The 24,317-nt window shown below is 42.5% G+C and overlaps 2 protein-coding genes across 3 annotated transcripts in view; one reads left to right on the top strand and one right to left on the bottom strand.

Moving 5' to 3' along the window:
• Nucleotides 1–59: 59 nt before the first annotated feature.
• Nucleotides 60–8,167, bottom strand: DTX3L (deltex E3 ubiquitin ligase 3L). The gene is made up of 5 exons (XM_024578193.4): nucleotides 7,975–8,167; nucleotides 6,879–7,093; nucleotides 3,091–4,617; nucleotides 2,481–2,698; nucleotides 60–1,587 (listed from the first exon to the last, which is right to left on the bottom strand). Exons 1-5 carry the CDS (start codon nucleotides 8,165–8,167, stop codon nucleotides 1,518–1,520), a joined length of 2,223 nt encoding a protein of 740 aa, XP_024433961.2. The 3' UTR covers nucleotides 60–1,517.
• Nucleotides 8,168–8,207: 40 nt separating this feature from the next.
• The window catches only part of PARP9 (poly(ADP-ribose) polymerase family member 9), a 31,122-nt gene continuing 15,012 nt past the window's right edge, over nucleotides 8,208–24,317 (top strand). The window contains exons 1-6 of one of the 2 annotated variants that reach the window (XM_024578063.3): nucleotides 8,208–8,339; nucleotides 12,309–12,410; nucleotides 13,208–13,241; nucleotides 15,045–15,892; nucleotides 18,207–18,434; nucleotides 19,493–19,711. In XM_024578063.3, coding sequence (XP_024433831.1) covers nucleotides 12,396–12,410; nucleotides 13,208–13,241; nucleotides 15,045–15,892; nucleotides 18,207–18,434; nucleotides 19,493–19,711 — 1,344 coding nt within the window. In that variant the 5' untranslated portion in view covers nucleotides 8,208–8,339; nucleotides 12,309–12,395. Of the gene's footprint in view, nucleotides 8,340–12,308; nucleotides 12,411–13,207; nucleotides 13,350–15,044; nucleotides 15,893–18,206; nucleotides 18,435–19,492; nucleotides 19,712–24,317 lie in introns of both variants that reach the window. The other variant, XM_045185854.2, reaches the window with a different exon arrangement.

The following is a 24,317-nucleotide window of genomic DNA, read 5'->3' as shown; positions in this document are numbered from 1 at the left end:
AATCTCAACCTAAGGGAAACGAAAAAAGGAGTGGGGAAAGAACACAGACAATCTGTACCTAACGTGGAAATAACTTTATTGAAAATAGACATATATGATAATGCCTTCCGCAGAGCAAAAGCAGCAATCCAAAAGCTCCCCAGCCACTCACACCACTGCACTGCCTATGCGCACACAGCGCTGTAGTCAAGGATCTGGACCTTAGCAGGAACCAAACTTGAGTTTATTTAAAGCAAATTTAGCTAAAGCTTAGTAGATACAAAACAACTAATCATAGTGGTAAAGACTTTAATGAATCACCAAAATTTAAATGTATCATCTGATTTTTAAAAAAGGTGGCCTATCATTTAGTTTAAGCTTCCTCAGCTTTCCAGACAAAGGAAAAGATTCTGGGTTTTTAAGTTCTTCAAATAAGATTTCTTCAGAGGAAATTTGCCGTGAGAGAAGCCCAGGAAAACAGGAACTCCTCAGCCAGCTTTGTGGAGGAGAAGCTCTGGGGTACAGAAGCCTTGAGGCAGGCTATCTCCATTAAATCCTAGCACTTCTGCTTGTTAACTATGTAACCTTTGTCAAGGTATCCTCTCTGTGCAACAGCTTTCTCAGTTATAAAATGGAGATACTAGTAGCATCAATCACATGAATGTAAAGATCGTATAAAGGGGATAAAATAAGTCCACAATAAATATTAGCTATTGCCCTCTGATCAAAAATATATGTGTGTGTGTATACGCGTATGTTTAAGAAAAGAAAAAGACACCTCATTCATCATTTTTGGAGAGAGGCTGCAGTGTGGATAACCAGATAAGAAACTCAGTTTTCCAAATCAGTGGTGAGGACTCCAGAAATGGCTTCCTTACTCCTGCCTCTGATAAAGATTTAGGGAACATATATTCCTCTGCTGTGGTATTAGCCACCTAAGTCTGGTGCAAAAAATTATTAAGTACCAACTGTGTACCAGGCTCTGTGTCATGAAAAACAATAGCCTCCCGCTATTTATTACCAAGGGTTGCCCAATCTCTGCTCCTGGCCACTTTTCTGGCCATGAAAGAGGGGAACATGTGTCTTTTAATTTTTTCATAACAAAAACCTCCCTACTTCCCCCACTCACACTAAGAGCTTACTTTCACGGTACTTAAAGGGCTAATCAACCAATCAACCAACAAAAAACTAAAGGACCACCCCAGAGATGGCAATAAAAAGATCAACTGGCAGCTACTATTTCAACTGGAGAGCACAGAAGATGACTTTAGGTCCACAACACTCCATCCCCTCCTCCTCCCAACAATGACCCAAGAATGAGGCATAGTAGCCCTGCAGCAAAAGTCACGCAAATACTGGGGATTTTATCTTCCATAAAAAGTAGCACTCCAAAAACGACAGATAACAGATTCTTACTTTTCCATGAACCCTTGAGATGAACATTTGTAAAAGGTCTTTCTACATAAGGATATTTACTCTGCTCCTTCAACCATGTCTTTTGAAAGCTTGGCTCTCAAGACATCCTTCCAGCAGTCTTCTCACTCAATTCCTTTATTTTTCAGCTCCTGTTTGACGCGTTTCAGATAATTAGGATCAGGGTAGCCATATCTGCAGAAGGAAAAGCCCCTTAGCTTCATCACACATGGTTTTAAAGAATGTGTAGAATAGGTCGCTGGCATTAATTTTGTGTTGCAAACATTAACAAGCACTCCCGAAGGTGAATGACTTATAATCACTTGTTAGTGGAAGATGTGAGCCATTTAGCTAGTCGGTCAGTGAGCCTAGCTGTCTCCCTAGCATCTGCCTTCCAACAAGACATTTTTTATTTTCAGCTTGTGGGAAGCAGTGACTCTCATAAAGTTATACTACACTACATTAAAAATAAATGGTTTATATATAAAATATAGTATAGTATATATTTTTATATTTTATGTATAAAAATGTAGTATGTGCTACAGGAGGATTTTCAAATTTGGAAGATTTGCGAAAGTCTCAGGACCCTTTTGAATACTACGGGTTGAGGTCTTGTATCTGAATTTCACTAAGAACAATTGGATTGCCTATAAAAACTTCCACAACATTAAATAAGAGTTTTTCCAGAGGACTATTAGCCAAGTGAATTTAGGATCTCTGTGGAGCAATGGAAGGAATGGGTAGAAGAAAGTATGATCTTAAAAGAAGGCAAAGTAAATAACATTCCTAGGATCTACCCTTCAAATAAGCAGGAAACCTCAAATCAAGTCATCTGAGATATTACTCATCTCCGATTTTGAAGCCTCCTGCCTTTTGATGCAAAATTTAGTCCCTGTACAATACTTTGTGGCTGGGAGAGTAGAAGGTGATGGGAACCAATTGGCCTTTGAGATGAACATCTCTCAAAATACTGCACTGTACCCAATCCCACTGCTGTGAAGAGTCCCTTATAGCCATATCCTCAAGCCGCCATATCTTACAAGCTCTAAGTTTTCTTTAGCAATCATTTTATTTCAAAAGATCCTCACCTTTCCGGTCCCCCATGCATGGACGTTTTATGGTGGATATCATTCCACGTAATGACATTTGAGAGTCCTGAAACTCGAGAATCCCCCACTGTGAAAATCAGCTTTTGTTTAAAGGCTTTCTCAAGCAGTTTCAAAACCTCCCATCCTTCTTTGTTATCAGGCAAGTATGCAGTTCGCTGTGTGGAAGCATATGGCATTCCTGGGCTCGGGTGCTCTTCCTGTGTGAAGACAAAACAATGCTGCATAAAAACACTCCTGAGTCTAAATGTTACTACACAGACAGATGTGTTCATTTGCAGATAGGAGACATCAAAAACAAAAACAAGAGTATTGAATAATTCACCTTTCTCCTCTTTCCCTAAATTCATGCTGAGAACACTATCCACCTTCCCGACTCTCCCACCCTAACACATAATCAATCACTACCCACTCTTCCTCTCCCTTAATACACACAAAACGTAAGTGATAGGCAAAGATTGTTACTTTTATCACGATTTAAAGCCATTGCATATGACCATGGAAATAAGTCCCTGGGAAATCCATTGATTGGCAACAGCAGTCTCTTTGCTCAGCACACTGAAAGAAACCCATGGATCTCAGAAACACTTACTGTTTGTATGCCTCCTTTCATGTAATAATTAATCACAATGGAACCACAGGATTCATAACCTGGAAGTGAAGCTTTCTGGACACTGAAAGTCATGGTTCCCTCTGGCTGGTTCCCTTTCTGGACGCCATAGGGAGTCTGGCACACGGGACAGACTGGCTTATACATCATGGCTGTGCTGATACAGGGTTTGCAGAATTCGTGCTTGCACTTCGGTAGCACTTGCTTGTTTCTAATGGGCTCCATACAGATGACACATAGGTCCTCTTCCTTGTTCACTCCTAACGCCCGGGAACCGGCAGAGCGCTGCGATGTTGGCAAAGCTGTTTCTGAACCCTTACCATCAATGTCCATGGGTGTTTCACGATCCTTGTTCTGTTTCTGTTCAGCTACCAGGGACATCCCCCCTGTTTGTAAGACATACTGCTTTGCCTTTGCAAGATGATTTGGCAACCCAATAAAGGTCACTGACTCTTGATTTAGCACAAAGTGTACACTTGGATGCCTATTTCTAAAGTCACCCATGAACTTGGTCCCACATAAGTACTTTCTCTCCTTGCCCAAAGATTTCAATGGAACAACTTCTCTCATCAGCTGACAGGAGACATTTTGATAGGCATCAATGAAACTTGCATGAGCGTGCACAGACAGATCGAAGTCCTTGTCCTTGGATTCAAACACAATGCAGGTTTTCTGACTTTCTTCCCAAACCTTCCTTTGAGTGCTGTACTTTTGTTCTATCTCTGATATCTCCTGGAGTAATTCAGCTTCTAAAAGCTTGTAGTGCACCGTGTCGACCTCAATTCTGTTCCTCGTACACAGAGTCCATATTTTCACAGGAGTTTCAGAAATCTGGGAGGCAATAAAACGTCTGGCAGCTGCAATGTCACCATGGGTACCCATAAGAATTAATTCTCTTCCATTCTCCTTTATATACAGCTTTTGAAACTGGTGACTCAGTTTGTGTTTGATTTTATTTGCCTGCTTACTGTCAGCCAATACAACACGGTCCTCCTTCTTAGTTCCTATGCTCTGCTGAAATTCATGGATAAAAGACTCTTGAGCTGATCTGACATCATTTGATTGACTTGAGGTGAAATCTAAAGAGACCATATTAGGAGAACTCTCCTGACTTTTTATTTTTATACCAAATCTTTTCTCTAATGAGTCCATTTTCCCAGGATGGGTATATTTGAAGTACTCAAAGAGAAGCGAGGGAACTTCATAGCAGTTGCTTTTTCCTTCTGACTTGACTTTTGGTTCAGAGGGAGAACCACAAGTGTTCTGGCCTCGCTGGAGTGGCTCGCTCTCTGTTGTCAAAGGGTATGATTCACGTTTCCACTCACTTTTTAGGAGTTGCTCACTCAAGAACCCATGTATTTTTTCAATATCTTGGAAGTCACCACACACTTTCTCAATTCCATTGTAGCCCTCCGTTTTGGTGACATTGGGGCAGAGAGTGGTTATGCGCTGCCTCTGCTCTTTAGACAACAGGCTGCAATTCAGTTCAGCTGTGACGGTAAGGAAGATCTGAAATTTTCAAAGGGAGAAATGAAATCTCTCAGACATGCAGGCCTACAGTCTCCTCTCAAGAGAATGTCTAAAGACTGGAGAAGCAACCACTATGGATGTCCTCCCTTAGTGGAGGATGACTTCTTTCAAATCCTTTTCACACAGGATGTAGCCCATCATAGCCCAGAGGGTCTCAGCTCTGTGTGTACACTAGGATCACTCGGGAAGTTAAAACAAAACAAAAAAAAGCCAAGGCCCAGGCACATCTCCAGTGAGCCTGATGTAAATGTAGAGCCTGGCTATTAGAATTTGTTTTCTTTTATTTATTTATTTTTTAAGATTTTATTTATTTATTTTTAGAGAGAGGGGAAGGGAGGGAGAAAGAGAGGGAAAGAAACATCAATGTGTGGTTACCCCTGGTATACCCCCTACTGGGGACCTGGCCTGCAACCTAGGCACCTGCCCTGACTGGGAATCGAACAAGTGACCCTTTGTTTTGCAGGCTGGCACTCAATCCACTGAGCCACACCAGCCAGGGTTGGGCATGAGAATTTTTAAAAGGCACTGTGGACTAACAGTCTGGATTTTTACAGTTGCCACTATCTGTTTGGCCTTAGGGAAGGCAGTGGAGCAAAGGCACTTGTCATTCTGAGAAGCTGCTGTGGTTCTCACAAAAGAGTCTGTGAGCTTGGAAGGGAGTCATAAATCTGAGGATATTTCTTTCCATTACTGTTTTTTTTCTCATCTTCAACCCCCTCTGCCCCCCCCCCTTTGTAACTAAACACCTAACTACATGCAACGTTACTGGGCCCTCTAAGTCCCCAGCCTTTAGAAATTCAGGTATAAGACAAGAACATTAGATTAGGCTAAAAAACGATAGGCAAATTGAATATAATATAAAAGCAGTATTTCTAATGTTTTGTTACCCCTCAAGGTCTTTGCACATGCTATTTCCTCTGCATGTAACATCCTTCCTCTACATCTTCTTTGAAAACATTTCCTGAATCCAGCCATTCCTTACACTGCCATTGGGACCACCCTAGGGTCCACGCCATTACCATCTAGCACCTGGCCCACTGCAGCTCCTCCTGACTGGGCTCTGACCTTCCACTCTAGCCCCTTCCCACAACCAGTTATCCACACAGCAGCCAAAGTGATCCTTTAGAGACGTAAATCAGATCACACTACTCCCCAGGCTCAAAAGCATGATGAACCCCCTAACATTAAAGTGAAAAGCCAAAGTCCTGACCTTCATCCCCAAACACCTGACTTCTGAGTACCTCTCCAAGTTCTTCTCATATCACTCTCTCCCTTGCACACTGCCCTCTAGCCACACTGGCCTGCCTCCTTGAAGTTCCTGGGGCTCAGGATGTAAGCTCCTGTCTTGAGACCTTTGCTCTTGTGCTCCCCTCTGCCTAGAACATTCTTCCCACAGAAATCCACTTAGCTAGGCTAGCTAGCTCCCTTATTTCATGCACGTCTCCACTCAGACATTACTTCATTGGAGAGGTTTCTCCTGATATCCTAAAGTAGTATTCCTGTCACTGTCATTTGTCCTGCTTTATTCTTCTTACCACTGGCAAACATTTTACTATAAATCTATTTGCTTACTATGACTGTCTATTTCCCTCACTAGAATGTGAGGTCCCTGACGGCAGAGTCTGGTGTGTTCCTGGCTGTAGCCCCAGCTCCCGTGACAGTGCCTGGCACACAGTAGGCAGTTGATATTTATTTGTCAAATGACTCTTTACACGGCTCGTTCCTTCTCATTCAAGTCTCAGGCCAGGGGAAGGGTCAAGTCAAGGAACATGTATATAAAGGACCCATGGACAAGCACCATGGGGTGGGGGGTAGAGGACTGAATGTGGGAGAGGGCGGGTGGGCAGGGCAGGGAAGAGTAATGGGGGGAAATGGGGACAATTGTAATTGAACAACAATAAAAAAAAGAAAAAAAAAGTCTCAGGCCAAAGGTGACCTCAGAGAAGTTGTCTCAGACTACTGGTTAGAAGTAGCACCCCCTCCTTCCCCTTACTCGCCCTGGCCCTGTAACTCTCTAAGGCACATATCACTCTCTGAAATGGTTTTATTTATTTGTTTTACTTGTTTATTGTCCTTCTATATACCTCCCAACACCTAGCAGGGACCTGCTGTCTTCTGTGTCCCAGTGCCTGCCTCATGGTAAGTCCTCAGTCAATGGGTTGCTGGACCAATAATTAAAGGTACAGCGACTGAAGAGGAAGTTGCAAGCACATACCTGGCTCCTTCTTTCAAATACTCACATTTTGGATATAGGAATCCACAGCATTAGGAATATGTTCTTCATCTGGATGCTTGTCACCAGACCTCTCCCCTTCTTGTGATGATGTTTGTACTTGAGACATTCCAGGTCTCATATTCTTCTCTATTGGATTTTCAGTGGGTTCCAGGAAAATAGTTACAGGTTTGTTGTCAACCAAAATTTGGTGGTTTTCTTTTTTCAACACTCCCTCCTTAGCTTCAGTGGAGACATTAAACATACACATACACAGAGACATGGGAGTGATTTTAAATACTCCTCTTATTCAGGCATCTGTACCCTGCCCAAGCACCCTCCGGGTAAGGGCTGCTCCCTGCACGCTGGGATGGCGTGTTGGTGACGGGGATGTGAGGGACCCCTTCAAAACTCTCAAGTGGGAGCTTCAGTTTCACTGTACAAATGAAAGATCAGTGATAAGGGAACATTGACAACTCATTAAAAGTCAAGTCTCTGGAACTGTCTCGGTTTCCCTTTTCAATCATATAGAATAATAATACTCATATAAAGTGGACTGAAAAAACAGCGAGTGAACAGTGCAGACTCAGAATTCTGTAAATATACACATGTGTTTACTGCTGTTCGTGGAAAGAGACTGGAAGACATACACCAAACCCTTCACATTGTTTATCTCCAGGTGCTCTTCTTTATCCTTTTCTCTCTCTTTTCTATGGTGTGCATATATTATTTTTATAATCCTCAAAAATAAATCAATGGAGTGTTTATTTGAAACAAAAAAAGTGGAATACCTAAATGGCAAGGGGTGACAGGCCTCTGGGGTGGGGGCGGGGAAAGTTGTTCTGAGAGCTGAGACAGACGAGTTGGGACAAGAGTGCAGGAAGGTGTCAACTTTAAGGCGCCGGCAAGCTAGATCGCAGACTGGGCACCTCTGGGCTCTATCTGCCGCCGTGGGCTGCGTCTCTTGGCAGCCAGAAGCCCAGGTTCCTGTACCCCCACAAGACAGTGCCATACTTTGTCCCGCCCTCTCTCCTAGGGCAGCTAGCACTGCGTCTGCCTGGAATACCGCGGGCGTGAGCCCCAGGGACGACCTTTGCACCCCCAGCCCCAGGCCTGCGCCTCACCTGCCCTTTCCAAGAACTCCACCTTGAAGGTGTCGGGGGCGCTGGCACCCACGGGTCGGACGTTGCATTCCCCGCCGCCTGAGTTCTTCGGGCTCTGGAAGTAGCTTTCCAGCTTCCGATGTAGATTTTGCCGATGGCCCGGCTCGGACACCCGCACGAGCAGCGGGGACGGCGGGCAGGGGTTCGAAGCCATGGCTTCCTGCGTAGGGCTGGCGCCGCTGGGCCTGGACTGAGGCAGGGGTGTGTCCCACCGCACCGCCCGGGGCCGCAAAGTTTCAGTTTCGCTTTCCCTGAGCTCCCTCCCTGTTCCCGGCAGCGCTGCTCCCCTGCCTCTCCCTGCCGCCTACCCTGCAGCCGTCGGCCGGGTGAGTAGGTCCCGTCCTGCAGTCCCCCAGACCCCGGGGCGGTGGGCGACCGACGCTCCCGCGTCTCCTCTCCTGCGGGCGTGGGCTCCGGCGGCGCGCGGGCTGGAAGGCGGCCCCCAGGGCCGGGGCGGGGGGGGGGGGGGGGGGGGGGGGTGGCCCACGTGAGGATGAGCCTGGTCAGATGCAGAAGTCAAAGTTTCTCCTGAGTTTGTGATTCCTTTCGACTCTCATTGTTTTTTACCGTTATATGCAGCTAAAATGTAATTCCCATTCTGAATTAGATTAATACCTGCATTTAAAAAAAAATTGAAATGGTTCACCTGTGTTATAACCTATCACCTGTTACCTCCCTCCAACCCTATGCTTCAGACGTGCTCTGGGGGTCTTTCTGCCCTCATTCCTTGTCTTGACCAACAGTGTGGACCACGTGCTGCCCTGTGTACTAGGGAATACAGATGAGCCTGGAGGCCCCCACCTCACAGGCTAGTAAAGGGAGGTGGACTTGTGAATAAAGAAGCAAATCTCTTGAATGCCTCCAAGAGGAAGTTTGAAGCAGAATCTTAATGAGTGTGTGCGTTGGGGGATAGCTGAGGGAGAGCATCTGAGTCACACTGGGAGCACTGGGGCCTTGGAGGAGATGAGATGGGTGAGGGAGATGATGGAGGAAGGGTAGCCCAGTGCTGTCCAGTACAAATATAATGAAACCAATTATCTAATTTAAAATTTTTTGAGCCATATTTTAAAAAGTATAAACAGGTGAAATTAATTTCAATGATGTTATTTCACTCAATATGTACTAAATTTAATCATTTATGTATCCTAAATTAATCACTCAGCATGTGATGCATATTAAGTACTTACATTTTACATTCTTTTTGTCATACCGAGTCTTTCCATCCGGTGTTTATCTGACACATCACATCTCAGTTGGGTCTAGCCACATTTCAGGAGATCAAAAGTAGCTGCATGTGGCCAGTGGCCCACAGTGGGCAGACAGCACAGGTCTAGACAGTGAAAGGTCTTGAAGATCAGTGGGGAGAAATAGAAAGATTGTCAGCCGGGGAAACAGGAGAGTGACATGTCAAGTGTGCATGTTAGAAAAGTGGTGTTGACAACCAGGTGGAGGACACATTTCCAAGCAGGGATGGATGGCGGCAGAGAGGCCAGAGATACGGTTTTTGCACATGACTGGTAAGACTGGAAGTAGGTCAGTCTTGGTGGAGAGCGATTTGACAGTGCTCTCACAATTACAGCCGTATGAACTTTATGATTCTGCAGTTGGGGTCAGAGGGAGCCTTTCACACGTTCTAAATCTGAACCAGTAAACATAGTACCTATTCAAACAATAAAATGTAGAATTAAACACATTTAAATCTTTAAAGAGAATGTAGTGACGTAGCCCTGAGGCCCTGAAGTGAAGTGGCCAATGGGCAAGGAGGGTGGGGGCATAAGTGGCTTAGGTGTTTGGACCTAGTGGATGTTTTGGTTATGGGACAAATGAGAAAATTCTAGATTTCGGACTTGAGTGGGTAAATGGCATGTCATTGATTGAGCTGTGGAATCCAGGAGCAAAAGCATGGATTTTGGAGAGGGCTGGGTGAGGGTAGGGAGTGAATCCAGGCAAAAGGCCTGTAAAGTGAAAGGTAGCAAAAGAACCAAGGAAAGATGACACAGGAGAAGCCAAGAGAGCAGTTTTAGGACTCAAAGAATGAAATAACTATAGAAAGAGGTCAAGTAAAAATTAGGACAGAAGACCGGGAAGCACAGAGAGTCCCAAACAAGATGCATGCAAAGAGGTCCACTGCAAGACATGTTATAATTAAAATGTCAAAGGCTAAAGATAAAGAAAGAATCTTAAAAGCAGTAAGAGAAAAGCAGTTAGTTACATTACCTACAGGGGTGTCCCCATAAGCCTGTCAGCTGATTTCTCAAAAGAAACTTTGCAGGCTGGAAGAGATTGCCAAGAAATATTCAAAGTCATGAAAAGCAGGGACCTACAGCCAAGGTTGCTCTACTCAGCAAAACTATCATTTAGAATCAAAGGGCAGATAAAGAGCTTCCCCCTTCCCAGACAAGAGAAAACTAAAGGAGTTCATCATCATCAAACTATTATTATATGAAATGTTAAAAGGACTTAAGAAAAAGAAGGAGATCAAAACTATGAACAGTAGAGTGGCAATAAATACATACCTATCAACAATTGAATCTAAAAAACAAACTAAGCAAAGAAGAACAGAGACAGAATCATGGATATGGAGAGTATTTTGATGGTTGCCAGATGGGAGGGAGGTATGGGGGAATGGGTGAAGAGGTGAGGGGATTAAGAAGTACAAATAGGTAGTTACAGAGTAGCCATCAGGAAATAAAGTATGGTATAGGAAATGGAGTAGCCAAAGAACTTATATGCATGACCGGTGGACATGAACAATGGTGTGGGGATTGCCTGAGGGAGTAGGGGGTGTTGGGTAGAGGGGGCAAAGAGGGAAAAATCAGGATAACTATAATATCATAATCACTAAAATATAATTTTTAAAAAGAAAAAGGACAGAAGAGAGTCTCCTTGGGTTAACTTCCTGGAGGGCACTGATGAGCAGTTTCAGAGGATTGCTGGGGGTGAGGCAGGGGCCCACTACAGTGGGCTGAGCAGGCAGATGGATGGATAAAAGTCACCTTCTTCATGCTGCCCCTGCAGAGAAAAGAACACAGTAGGAACCACTTATGGAAAATTAGGAAGACTTTTCTTGTTATTGGTGGTATTTTTAAAATGGAAGAGATCTGATGTTTGGGGCAATATGCTCCTTCTTTCTAATTTATTTGGGATTAACCCCCACCGGACCCCCATCAAATGTATCCCTAGGCCTTTGAAGCCTGGTCTATAGAAAAAAAAAAAAAAGTGCAACACCATCTAAGGCAAAAGCCCACAGGAAGCCCACCCACCACCAAAGCCAACACAGAAGACTTCCTTCTTTTGTGAAAACAGCAGTGCCCTCTGGGGGCCAACATGCATCTTGTCTTCCTACTTTAGGATTGTACTGGACGTGCTGCTTTTCCTGATGTGTGAGAATAATAGTGCCCTGATGCTGTCGATGGCCGTACAAAGTTTTCGGCTGCAAAGGCGTTACAAATCATTTCAGAGGCAAATGGCAACTGTGTGGGCAACTAGTGTAGGCTACTATGTTGTTAAGCATTTTCATTGCTACCTAATTGATGGACAATCGTTAAAATAGATTTTTCAGTGTTTCTGATTTTTATCCAAATATTCCTCTTTCTTATTAGATCAAGGAATTTACCACAAACTCAGTACACACACCCTTGACAGGCATAAGTACAGTTCTTTTCTTCAAATACCGTCCAGGATTCTTCATGCTTACTCGTATAGTTGGTTTTTCCTCATTTTATTTTTATTTTTTAAGATTTTATTTATTTATTTTTAGAGAGGGTAAGGGAGGGAGAGAAAAAGGGAGAGAAACATCAATGTGTGGTTGCCTCTCATGCGCCCCCCACTGGGGACCTGGCCTGCAACCCAGGCACGTGGCCTGACTAGGAATCCAACCCATGACTCTTTGCTTCACAGGCCTGCACTCAATCCACTGAGTCACACTAGCTAGGGCCTCATTTTATTTTTAATGCCATGCTCAGTCTTACTACTTGGTATTATTCTTCTCCTCTAACTGTGTAAAAACCTGCTCCATCCTTCAAGGTCTGGTTCTAGCCTCACCTTCTCCGTAAAGCTTTCCCTGCTATAGCCCATATGGCTCTTGCCCATGTCTGAACTGCCATTATGGCTTCAATTGGAGCCCCTCTGTAAAGGATAGACGGTAAACAGTAACTACAGCAGCCAATCAATAGTGCCTGTCCACTAGTAAAACAAAAAACTACTCAAGATCAGAAATCATGTTTAGTCTTCCTATGGTTTAGTCTTCCCTAAGATCTGGTCAATGCTTATCGTATCCTTGTATTCATTTCTAGGAGTGGGCCACCGTATTTGGGAACACCGTCTTTGCTCAGAAACGCAAAACAGAGTATAAACACTTAAAGACCCCAGGGTTCGGGAGGATGGACTTTTCTAAGGTAAAAGTACTTATATATAAATGTATATTTATCATGAACATTGATCAGCACATGAATAGTTCTTCCTATAACAGCAAGAAATCTGGGTCTTTGGTTTGGTTTTAATAGCCCAATAAAAGTTTTCTCCTGGTACCATGTGAGACAAAGAATATGCTGATCTAATCAACAGAGGCACCATTAGGATGGATGACTTTTAAAAATGTAACTTCAGTATCACTTTGATTCTGTCTACTCATTCAGCAGTTCTGCTTTTGCCGAATGAGGGGAGGAGAATTATGGAGGATGGATAAAAACAGGAAAGAGAGGAAAAACACCTCATTTGTTTAACGATAAAATTCTACATTCAGGCCCATGCAGTGAAATAAGCAATGGAAAGCGTCCTGACTGGTGGGGTGGTGGGGTGCGGTTAGCTGATGTGGCTCATGTCCCTGTGTCTTCTGTTCGGTCTAGGAAAACCCTGCAAACCTTTGGAATTGGAGGCCTGTCTGAAAGTTTGGGGTCATTTTCGTCTATGACCTTTGGGCCTTTTCAAGTGTTAATCTCTAACCTTTCATTTCATCCTGAATTAGAAGGGCACTGATTGGCCTCTAGGAAGTGGAATAGGGTCAATGTTTGCTAGAACATTTAGTACTTCAAGTATTTCAGGTGCACAGATTAAAAAAACCTGTTTCCCTGTCCCCTCAAATCCAGAGCTTTTAGCAGTTTCTGTTGCTTTGTGATCATTAGGCCGTATTTGTTTTCAGTAATTTGTAGTCATTCGGTTTCCACTTTTTTAAAACCACTCTCATTTTTCACAGGGTGCTGAAGCAGCAGCTTACAATGAGAAATCAGGTAGGAACACCTCACTCTCAGTCTTGTTCCAGAAAATCTTTGCTCAAATCTGTCCTCAGTGGGAAAAGGGGAACACAGAAGGAGACTGTCTCCCCTGCCAGTGTTCAGGTGCGTGATTGCAAGACCTTGTGGCAACCCAGCCTGAGCCTCAGAGGGGGGACTGCTTGAGAGGTAGTTTGCATCAGCAGGCATGTTCTCTTAGGGTTCCCACTGGTCCTTTGCCCACAAGATGTGAGACTCTTCTGACTGCAGCCCTAGAAACTGGTCAGAAGAGGTGCCCCACTGGTTGTCCCTTGCTCAACAAGGGCTGTGAGAGTCAATGGAACCCGCCTGACCCTGAGGGTGGCCCACTTGAAATTTAAGCGCAGACCAGTTGGGTCTGGCTACTCAAGCGCTGCTTCTTTTAGACAATTCAAACCACCCGAGGTCTTTCTAGGTGGCTGAGATTAGAAATGAGAGCTGAATTAAATATAATTAGTCACCACATTTTACCTATTTTAGGATGCACAGTTTTTCACATTTCTGAAATAAAGGTACTCCTTATCAATCAATAAATGCCGTGGTTTAATTGGTATTGTTTTCCCTTTCTTGGTAGCATATAATAATGATGGCATAGATTCCATGAAATATGGTGCCACAGGTTGGGTTCTCAAGGAAGCGGAAATTAAGATGGAGTTAGGAATGGGAAAGGTTTATTGTGAAAGGCAAAGAGGAGAAACCAGATTGGGCAGGTGGAGCCATCAGATTGTAAGGAAAACTGACAGAGCTCTGCCAGCCTGAGATTGCCCATTAGGGGAGTCCCACATTGGATACAAATGGCCTTGATCAGCCATTGATGGGGGCCACCCTCAGAACAGTGTGACCTTGGCTGAAAAGCTGAGATGGCCCCTGAGGGGCTAAGAACTGGAGGCTGTCTGTCAGCTAACCGTATTCCCTCCATAACCACATCGAAGGGGGATTTGAGCAGCTCATCTTCTTGTGTGCCACATACAGTGATTTTTAGTCTATCAGTTTTAATTCCACCAAAATTGTCCCATGAAACTAGAGTATGATTCTCCACCCATTTGCTGGACCATGCCCCCACAGAGCATCCTTGACTAATGACTGATAGGAGCTGGATGAATATCTCAGCTTCTTTCCCCTTCTTGTATCACTCTGAGACACACTGTTGCCCAGTGGAGTTAAACTTTGTTTGCTTTGTAACACTTCCTTTATTCATTTCCCTCCTTTTCCTGTCTGTCTTTCCCACTCTGGCTTCCCATCTCACACCCCTGGTATTTTCTAGGATCAACTCCCTAATAAACTTACACTCAAATCCATATTTCAGAATCTACTTCTAAGAAAACCCAGACTAAGGCACAAAGACTAAGCAAACAAGTTATGAATAAAGCCTCCATTTATTTTTGTCTTGTAATTAAATCCTTTCCAATATTCATGCCTTAAGCATGGTTCTTCCCAAACTCACCACTTTTATGTAGATTGTAAAATTCATGAACCCCCACACATGTAGTTTTCTTACCACCATCACTGTATCACAGTAGCTATGAATTATGGAGTATTTACTAAATGCCAGACACAAGACTAAGTAAGCATTTTATGGGCGATTTATTCTTAGTTATTCTTGGTCTAATTACATTTCTAGGCGAAAAAGAACTAGGAAAGGGGCTAGAGGAAGTTCATCTCAGTTTTGCATATGGGACACTCAGTCTCCAGACCTGAGGTGGCATTACGTCCTTTTCAGAGGAACCTTTGCTCATTTCTTTCTTCTCCTTTTTTTTTTTTTAATCTTCTCTCCTTTTCCAGAGACTGACATTCTTGGAGAAAACTATAGTTGGCAAATACCCATTAATCACAATGACTTCAAAATTTTAAAAAATAATGAGAGTCAGCTGTGTGAAGTTCTCAAGAATAAATTTGGCTGTATCTCTACCCTGGTCTCTCCAGCCTGGGAAGGTAACAGCGAGTCTCTGCAAGTCTTCAGAAGCAGGCTGACTCCTTCGTTAGAGCTATCTGTCTGGAAGGATGACCTCACCAGACATGCTGTTGATGCTGTAGTGAATGCAGCCAATGAAAACCTTATACATGGGGGAGGCCTCGCCCACGCCCTGGTGAAAGCTGGTGGCCAAGAAATCCAAGAGGAGAGTACAAGATTGGTTTCTAGACATGGTAAAATACCAACTGGTGAGGTAGTGTTCACAGGAGCAGGGAGGCTTCCCTGCAAACTTATTATCCATGCTGTTGGGCCTCGGTGGGTGGAAATGCATAGAGAGTACTGTATTTATCAGCTGCAACGTGCCATTGTAAATATTCTGAATTCTGTCACCTCTGGCAAGCCACCCATTGAGACAGTAGCAATTCCAGCCGTGAGCTCTGGGATTTTCCAGTTCCCTCTGCATTTGTGTACACAGATCATAGTGGAAACTATCAGGAATTATTTCCAAAGGATACAACAGACCGGAACTTTAAAACAAATCCACCTGGTAAGCAATGAGGACCCTACGGTTGCTGCCTTTAAAACTGCTTCAGAAGGCATACTAGGGAAGAACGAGCTGGGGTCCCAGGTGAGTCAAGGAGCCGTCCTTCCTTTCAGTACGATGGTGGTGAACAACCTGACTGTCCAGATTGTCCAAGACGTCATTCATCTGCAGGAGGTAAGTCTTTGGTTCTCTTGAACTGCCAAAGGGGATCCCTTAACTGTTTATTACCTATCAAGTATGTTTTGAGTATATACTATTCCAATCATTGATTAATCCTATTAAGGTTAAGAGTATGGACTTTAGAGACAGACCATCTGGATTTGAATACTGGCTTTGACATATACTAGCTGGGTAATATGAATCTGGTTACTTTATCTTTTGGTCCTCAGTTTTTTCATCTGGAAAATGAGGATACTAATAATAACATCTTAGAGTTGGAATCAATACACGTAAAATGCTTCGGCTAGAGCTTGCCACATGATAAGTATTTATAACTATTATTGCTGTTATGCTTAGGCACCGTGTGGAAATAGAACAATCTTTGATTCCAAAAATTCTGTATTTGAAGAATCTCATTGTTAGACAAACCATCTGAACATTTCTGAAGCACCTATCAATAGTAAACAAAAAAGTCTTAATAAAAAATGAATTCATAATATTTAAGAGTAGGTAAACTTATGGTGAGAGTAGAGTGGATCAAGAAAGATTACTTCATGAGATGGGAGTTTTGGATCGGTCTCTAGTTATGATAGATAGGAATTGACAGGTAGAGTGGCCTGGTTGTTAGAATGATCAGAGAGACACAGGATTAATGGATAGAAAGCAATAAGCTGGACCACTCAGGAGACTTAGGTGGACCTGTAAGTTATATTCTGAGTACATGGCTCTGTGCCAAGAGCCATGGAGAATACAAAGTGCGAGCATTTAGCCAGGGTTCCTAGGGCACTAAGGAGAGGGCCTGGCAGGGCGGAAGAGAGTCAGGGTAACAGTGAACCGAGGTATTTCTCATTAGTGCAGCTCCCCTGCTAGGCAGAGAGCACCTTGAGAATGAACATCATAGCTTGTTCATCTCTAGCACCTGAGCCTGGTCTGGGCATTGCTTCTAGGTGTTCAGCAAGTGATTGATGAATGAGTGAAGGGGAGCGCAGGGAGCAGGAACTGCAGCAGAGGAATAGAAAGAATATAAGGCTATATTCTTTTTTTTTTCCCCCTGGATCAGTGATATCACACCTAAGACACTCCTGAGGCCACAATCAAATAGACTTAAACATAAGTGAAAAAAATACCACTTATTGCCTGCAGTACAATTGGAAAGAAGACTGAGGGAACCCCCACAAAATGAAATATTTATTTAATAAGTCATTAATATAGAAACATGAAAGTGGAAACATCATAGTTGAATAACTTATTTAACTAAACTTTTATCATATTTAGTTCCAAGAATATTAGGAACCTGAAAATTGCAAAATGGGGCCAGTTCCCCCAAATTGTAAATTCTGACTGTATTTCAAAGTAAAGCATTCATTAACATCTATGAGAAATACCTAAGTTACCCCTACAGGGAGCCAAACCCATCAGGATGATTTAGGGGGATTTGGCATGGTGGGGGGAAAAGGACACAGCCCTTTAAGCGCGGCTCTTAGAGCTCACTCAAATATAGCCCATGTGTATGCGCAGTCTACTTCTGACAGGAAAGATGAACTGGGAAAAGCGTCTGCCTGTAGCATAGGTGGTGAGTCATAGATCTGAGGACCCCACCAAGACGGAGGTCGACTTTTTTTTGTCTCACTTGGAATTTCTTTATGGACTATACACCTTTAAAAAACGTAAGAGATAGAAATTTTATTTCTACTCTATTTTAAAATGGAAAACTCACACAAAAGTAGCAAAAAGGGATGACAGTGAGGCAGAGAATGAAACTATTCATTAATAAAACTTAAAATAGCCCTGATCAGTATGGCTGAGTTGGTTGGGTTTCATCCCACAAAGCAAAAGGTCACCAGTTCCATCCCCAGTCAGGGCACATGCCTGGGCTGTGGGTTTGGTCCCAGGTTGGGGTACATAGAAAAAGGCTGCTAATTGACATTTCTCTCTCACATCAATGTTTCTCTCCATCTCTTTCTCCCTCCCTTCCCCTCTCTCTAAAATTAAATTTTTAAACTTTTTTTTTAAATAAAGCTTAAAATAAAGCAAGGAATGCTCAGAATATGGGGATATAAGGGGTATAAGCCAGCAAGAGGCTGACAGATGTTTGCAATAAAAATTGTGTCATCCACACACTTTACCTAATTACTGAATAGGATAAACAAGACTGGTCAGATGATCAGTCTTTGGAAATAGGAGTTTCTATCCATTATTAAATGATATTTTTGTGGATTTAGGATCTTCAGAAGTAATTTTCAAAGCTCTTCAGGAAATAAAGATTTAAAGTGGCCATTTAACAATAAGTAATTTAACGAGGAATCCTGTCCGTTTTTACCCTTTTCAGACAGATGTAATTGTTGATTTTGTAAATCCAAGTCTTGGTGATAGAGTTGGTCCTGTGTCGGGACCAATTCTACAGAAAGCAGGAAACAAAATGGAAGAGGAGTTTGCCCAAAAAAGCCTTCAGACATCTAAGGATCCCCAGTGGATGCTGGTCACAAATAGATCTGAATTGCCCGGTCAATATGCAATGTACGTGTTCTGGCCTTCAGAATATTCTGGACAGGATCTGGTAAGGTCAAAATTAACTTATCTTTATGTAGCTCGATAGTCTATGTAGTCTTTTTTGAATTTCCATCATGTCATTACATTCATAAAATATTATTGAGTGGTATAGTCCCTATTTTCTACCACTCCTGTGAAAGCCTGAAATACTGAATAATTCTTGTTGTCGTAATAAATTATCTTAAGAAGTTTAATCTACAGTAATACCTAGCACGTCTAAGTTTTAAGTGGGCATACCGCAGATAGACACAGAAATACCGAGTCTGCAAACCCATCTGCCTTGCCACAGGAAGGGACCCTGTAGGCCTTTTCCTAAGTGGGCCTGGAATTCAGCCTGTCCATGTTTCCCTCCATCTGTTAAATTCCAGGAGGACCTGGCATTTCCCTTCTAGCACCATTCTAGTCAAATTCATTACCTGTCATGTCTTCCCACCGCCTTTGTCAATCTTTACTTTGTCACAATTTCTGGTTCTTTCTTGGCTAGAGGGCTCTCTAATCCCAAATTGGTCTTCCAATCATCCCTACCCTTCAGTTTTCCAAGGTCCTTCCATAAACAACCTTCCTGTATTAATACTCAGTTTGGATGTTGAAATATTGATGCAAAGTTTAAATCTGCTGAGTAAACTAGCACTTCTCAAGGAGAAATTACATGGCAGACCTTAATGACACTGAATAAATGGTGCTTACTTATTTTAACCTCTGCCTCCTTTATTAAACTCCCAAGACCTCTTTTTGTTGACCTGGAAGTGGCACATGAGTGGGGCTAACCTACCTGATGGTTGGCTCTCTGACCTGGGAGAAATCATGGTGCCCAAATGTCCTGAATAGCACAAAAGGCCCACTCAATTACTTCAGTTTCTTTAGCTCATTTATTTTTCATCATTTAACCTTATAGCTGTAATGGGCTCCCTGTGGAGTGGGACCTTTCCTGCCCTCTGAGGAGGCATGGACATAGCCTTGATGGGGAGAGGAGATCAGCAGTGTAAACAATGGGCAGGATCAAGGGGTAAGTGAAGTCTTATTTTTGACTTGAAGGCTGATCTTAAAATTGTATTTTTCCTATAGGTATTGAAAAACATAGTGAAGAAATGTTTGGAAAAATGCCTTGAGCTAAATATAACTTCCATTTCCCTTCCTGCCCTTGGGACTGGAAACACTGGTTTTGGAAAGTATGAAGCAGCAGAGATTATGTTCGATGAAGTTTTAATGTTTGCTGAACAACACTTTACAGAACAACTAACTATAAAGTTTGTGATCTCTCCTGAAGAACAGGAGACATATGAGGTAAGCTAATATCTTAGAAATGTCCTACAGTTCATTCATTCATTCACTCATTTACTCATTCATTTAACATGTTTGTGTCTCAAATGTAAGGCATGGTGCTAAGCTGTAATGCATGTCATACTGTAATTTGGTGCAATCTAACTTTTGTAAATTGCCCATCTGAGACCTGGTAAAGAATACCGTTGTAGAAGCCATGTTTAACCCACTACCTAGCTTCACTCCTTTCCTTTGTTGGTACTTATTCTTGCCCCATCCTTGAAGGTAAGCAACTTCCTGATTTCAACGTGGGATCCTATGCTCCTCTCTCTACTTGCTTCCTCTAAGAACACAACTGTTCTTAAACTTCTGCAGAGTCTTATCTTCTGAGTCAACTTCAGACCCACATCCCCAACCCTCTCTTATTTCCACTTAGATATCTGACTGTTATCTTAAATGCAGCATATTTAAAACAAAGTCTTTGGCTTTTCCTTTCCAGTCAGTCAACTTCCTTGGGCAAGTTAAGTTACTTATCTGCACCTCAGTTTCCTCAGCTTCAATATGGGGATAATAACTACCATCTTATGGAGCTGTTGTGAGAATTCAATGAGTTAATACATGTAAGCACTTAGAACAGTACCTGGCATGCAGGAAGTCCTCCATGAAGGTTAGCTGTTACATTAGTTGTAATGAGCTGCAGTTCACTGAATGCTGCTGAACTGAATACTAACTTAAGTGAATCGTTATCTTTTTTCCAATTAGATTATACGTTTCTTAACAGCAAGGGTATATCTGACTACTTTTGCCCTGTCCCCAGCACTGCCCTCAAATTCAATCTATTCTTTCTTACTCATCTGTAGGTCGCTTCACAGGGAAATCAGCTGTGGTCTGACACAAGTGGAGGCTGTGTGTGCAGGGGAGTGTGCCTGTGTGTCTGAGTGCAGACATCCTGTGCCCAGCTTCTTTAGTTTTCACTTCATCTCAAGCTTTTTGTTTTAGAGTGCCCAGGTCAGCTGACTTTCTTTCATGTGAATAGGTCATTGATGTATCCAGCATAATTAGTAGATACTTCTGTGCTGTTCTGCCTTTAAAGTGCCATCTCTTAAGGAGTTCATCATCATCAAGCCTTTATTACATGAAATGTTAAGGGAATTTATTGAAGAAAAAGAAGATGATTAAAAATGTGAACAGTAATATGACAACAAACTCACAACTATCAACAACTGAACCTAAAAAAATGAAAAACAAAAATAAAACAAACTAAGCAAACAACTAGAACAGGAACAGAATCACAGAAATGGAGATCACATGGAGGGTTATCAGTGGGGAGGGGAAGGAGGAAAATGAGGGAAAAGGTACAGGGAATAAGAAGTATAAATGGTAGGTACAAAATAGACAGGGGAGGTTAAGAATAATAGTGTAGGAAATGTAGAGGCCAAAGAACTTATATGTACGACCCATGGACATGAACTAGGCGGAGCAGGGGGGATGCTGGTGGGAGGAGAGGTGCAGAGCAGAGGGGAATAAAGGGGAGAAAAAAATGGGGCAACTGTAATAGCATAATCAATAAAGTATACATTAAAAAATACAAGGTAGGGCAAAAGTAAGTTTACAGTTTTAAGCATAGAAAACACAGCTTAGTCTTATATTATTATTTATTAATTATTGTATTATTTTCCATATGAACAACTATAAGCCCACTTTTGCCCCATTCTGTATATGACCTCATTTGAAAAGAAAGAAAGAAAGATCTCTTTGCTTTATTCTCACTTAGTTGGCATTTTCAAAAAAGACTTTAATGATGATGTTAAGAAATAGTAAAAAAAGAAATGAGACGAGACAGCACCTTAAACTAGGTTTTGAAGACGTAGGTTTCTGATTCTGCCGACAGCGACATCGAAGTGCTAGTGCAACTTCCCAGGCATGAGTCTGGGTTTGGGTGTAGAGGGCCATCTGAGTGCCTGGCCCAGAGAGTAGCTCCGAACATTAGTCTTTCTTCACGCTTCCCAGCCTGTCTCTATGTGGATGGTTGCCATTTTATCTCTTCCCACAAGTAAATGGACTTATATTGGTTCTAGCTTGCTCTCTCCTGGAACAAGTATAAAGGTTCTTATTCCTTTTGCCGCCTGACCAGACACAAGGAAGTTTGTAGTGTTTGCTGATTTCCCCTGCTGTCTTCAAACTATCAACGTGACACCGCTGAAGGTGGAATTGAGAAGACATGTGCACCATGGGCTCTTGCGAGCCAGCGTTAGCCGGCTCCGGCACACCACTGTGTCTCACCTGCAGCTCACCTGCAAGATGATGGTGAATTACCCAGTGAAGAAAATTATTAGTCCACCTTCTTGACAAAATGAATCATCCTATCTTTCAAATGAAGTTCACCAGCTCGCCCCAAGTAGAGGACTGTAATTGGACCCATACAGGTTGCCCTGAGTATATCTTTGAACTGTTCATGAAGCATTATATCCCTGCAGGAGGAATTAACCACATCTTGAAAAGAAGGCTCATTCTTTCCAACCTACAAACAAAAAATGTGTGTGGCAGTTCAACAAAAGTAGAAAGATCAACCACAGTCTGAGGGCTCCCCGAGGGCCTAATAATCAAAATAGCTGCCATCTATTGCAACAGCCAGGTACTGGGCTAAGAAGCTGTCTCATTCCATTCTCTCCCCTAATCCTGTGATGAAGCCAGTGTTGTTATCTCCATTTTACAAATGGGAAAACCTATTAACCCAGAAATTAACATACACACAGCTAGTCAAATGGCCAAACGAAGATTCCAACCTGGGTCTGTCTGTCCCCAAAGCCTGTGTTCTGAACTACTAAAGAAAAACAAAAAAATAACTTGAGAGCTGGCATATCTTTGAGTTCTGTAACTCAATGGAGAGGACTGTCTAACACAGTAACTTACATTATACCCTAACATACCCTTCAGGCTTTTTCAATATCAACGCAATATTATATCCACGTGGAAGTATGATGTATGTGCATGCATATCTATGCCCTCGGGCCTTCTGATAAACACATCTTTTCTCCCTAAATAAGTCTTTCAGTGAGGGGTGTGTGTTCAGAAAGATCAGAGGGCAGTTTACACATTTCCTCACAGAGGACACTACCTTGGCAAGTCCCTACGTTGCAGAAAATGGATACGTCAGGCATCCAGGATTGACCTGGCTCAGGAATAGCAACTTACACTGAACTCACAATAAGGTGATACTTCTATTCACATACTCATGCATTTTGGAATTCATGAATGACGGTGAATAATTTCCCAGCTGACTAAAATACTTGTGTTCACCAGTATTTTATGGTGATGAGGGTCCTGGTTGGATCTAAGTGTCTGTAAAAGGTAATGGATAGTCATTCATTTGTTTTCATAACAAATATTTATTGCATATCTACCTTGTGGCAGACATCGTGTCTCAGAATGAGGAACACCTCTCCAGGAACACACTACTGACATCCCTCACATTAAGCGTTGGTCATTTGTGAACAGAGCTGGAAAAACTGCCAGATTCTTGCCCTGCAGAGCCACTCTTCCAAACCTTGCAGACCATCTGCTTGTTAGCCACGCATTCTTCTAAGTTATTGATGTTGATCAAGGTACAGTCTTTTCCCAAATTCAATTCAAAGGCCTTGCCTAATTGATTTTTCACCCTGCAACACATCCTCCCATTTAAAGGGACTTTGGGAGAGAGCAGATTTTTATCCATTTTGCATACGGCAGCTATTCTTAGTCTATTTATCAGTAGATAATATTATTTCACTTGCTTTATTTCCAAGTTCTTTTATGGGGAGCATAGGGAAGTTCCCTATAATGACCTTTCCAGGTACAAAATCTGTTAAGATCGAGAGCTTTTTGCTCTGGAAATAGCAGGTGCAAATATGATTTATGAAAAAAATGTCCTACAAATTATGAAATTGTATTGTTAAAGTTCAGTCTCAAAGCAAAATCTAGTTTTCACCTCAGTATTTATCATCCTTACAATGAAATAATTACTGCCAATTGTATCAACTTTAAGAAAGGAAGACACTGGATATGGTGGATCCAAATCCTAACAGAGATGAGTATTTTTAAACAGACAAATCTTAATCCACAGACTGTCATGTAATAACCACAGCAATAGCTAACATATTGAATGTTCACTATGTGCCAGATGCAGTTAGGAATTGATCATTTATTCATTGAATGAGAAAGCATTGCGTATAACATTGTAAAATGAATTTATGTTTTATTAATTACAAGAGCACCTGCCTTTATATTTGTCATCTCAGTGCCATATCCACAGCTCTATGTAGTGCCTGACATGCAACATGCAGAGCGTTCATATCTTTGGAATGAGGAGTTCCAGCCGAGATGGAGGCGTAGGTAGAAACCCTTCACTTCCTCGAACAACCAAAAGGAGGATAACAACCAATCTAAAATCAATAAACAACCAGAAGTGCCACAAAATCATATTGCATTGAACTCCAACAACCAAGGAATTAAAGAAAAAGTCAAGCAGAACAACCAGACCGGTAAGAACCCCGTGGTGAGGCAGCGGACCCCGTGGTGAGGCAGCGGACCACGCAAGTGAGCTGGCTGAAGGTGAAACTGAGACTCAGAGCTGACTGTGGATTATGGTGGT

This window comes from Desmodus rotundus, chromosome 2 (assembly GCF_022682495.2).
Source record: "Desmodus rotundus isolate HL8 chromosome 2, HLdesRot8A.1, whole genome shotgun sequence".
Taxonomy (NCBI): domain Eukaryota; kingdom Metazoa; phylum Chordata; class Mammalia; order Chiroptera; family Phyllostomidae; genus Desmodus; species Desmodus rotundus.
Note: the sequence above shows the minus strand (reverse complement) of the source record. Positions and strands in the feature narration are given on the sequence as shown.

Coding starts and splice junctions, on each gene's coding strand:
- DTX3L (XM_024578193.4), bottom strand. CDS start 8,167: ATGGCTTCGAACCCCTGCCCGCCGTCCCCGCTGCTCGTGCGGGTGTCC. Junction 4,618..6,878: donor TGGATTCCTATATCCAAAAT/GTGAGTATTTGA, acceptor TGAAAATTTCAG/ATCTTCCTTACCGTCACAGC. Junction 2,699..3,090: donor TGAAAGGAGGCATACAAACA/GTAAGTGTTTCT, acceptor GTCTTCACACAG/GAAGAGCACCCGAGCCCAGG.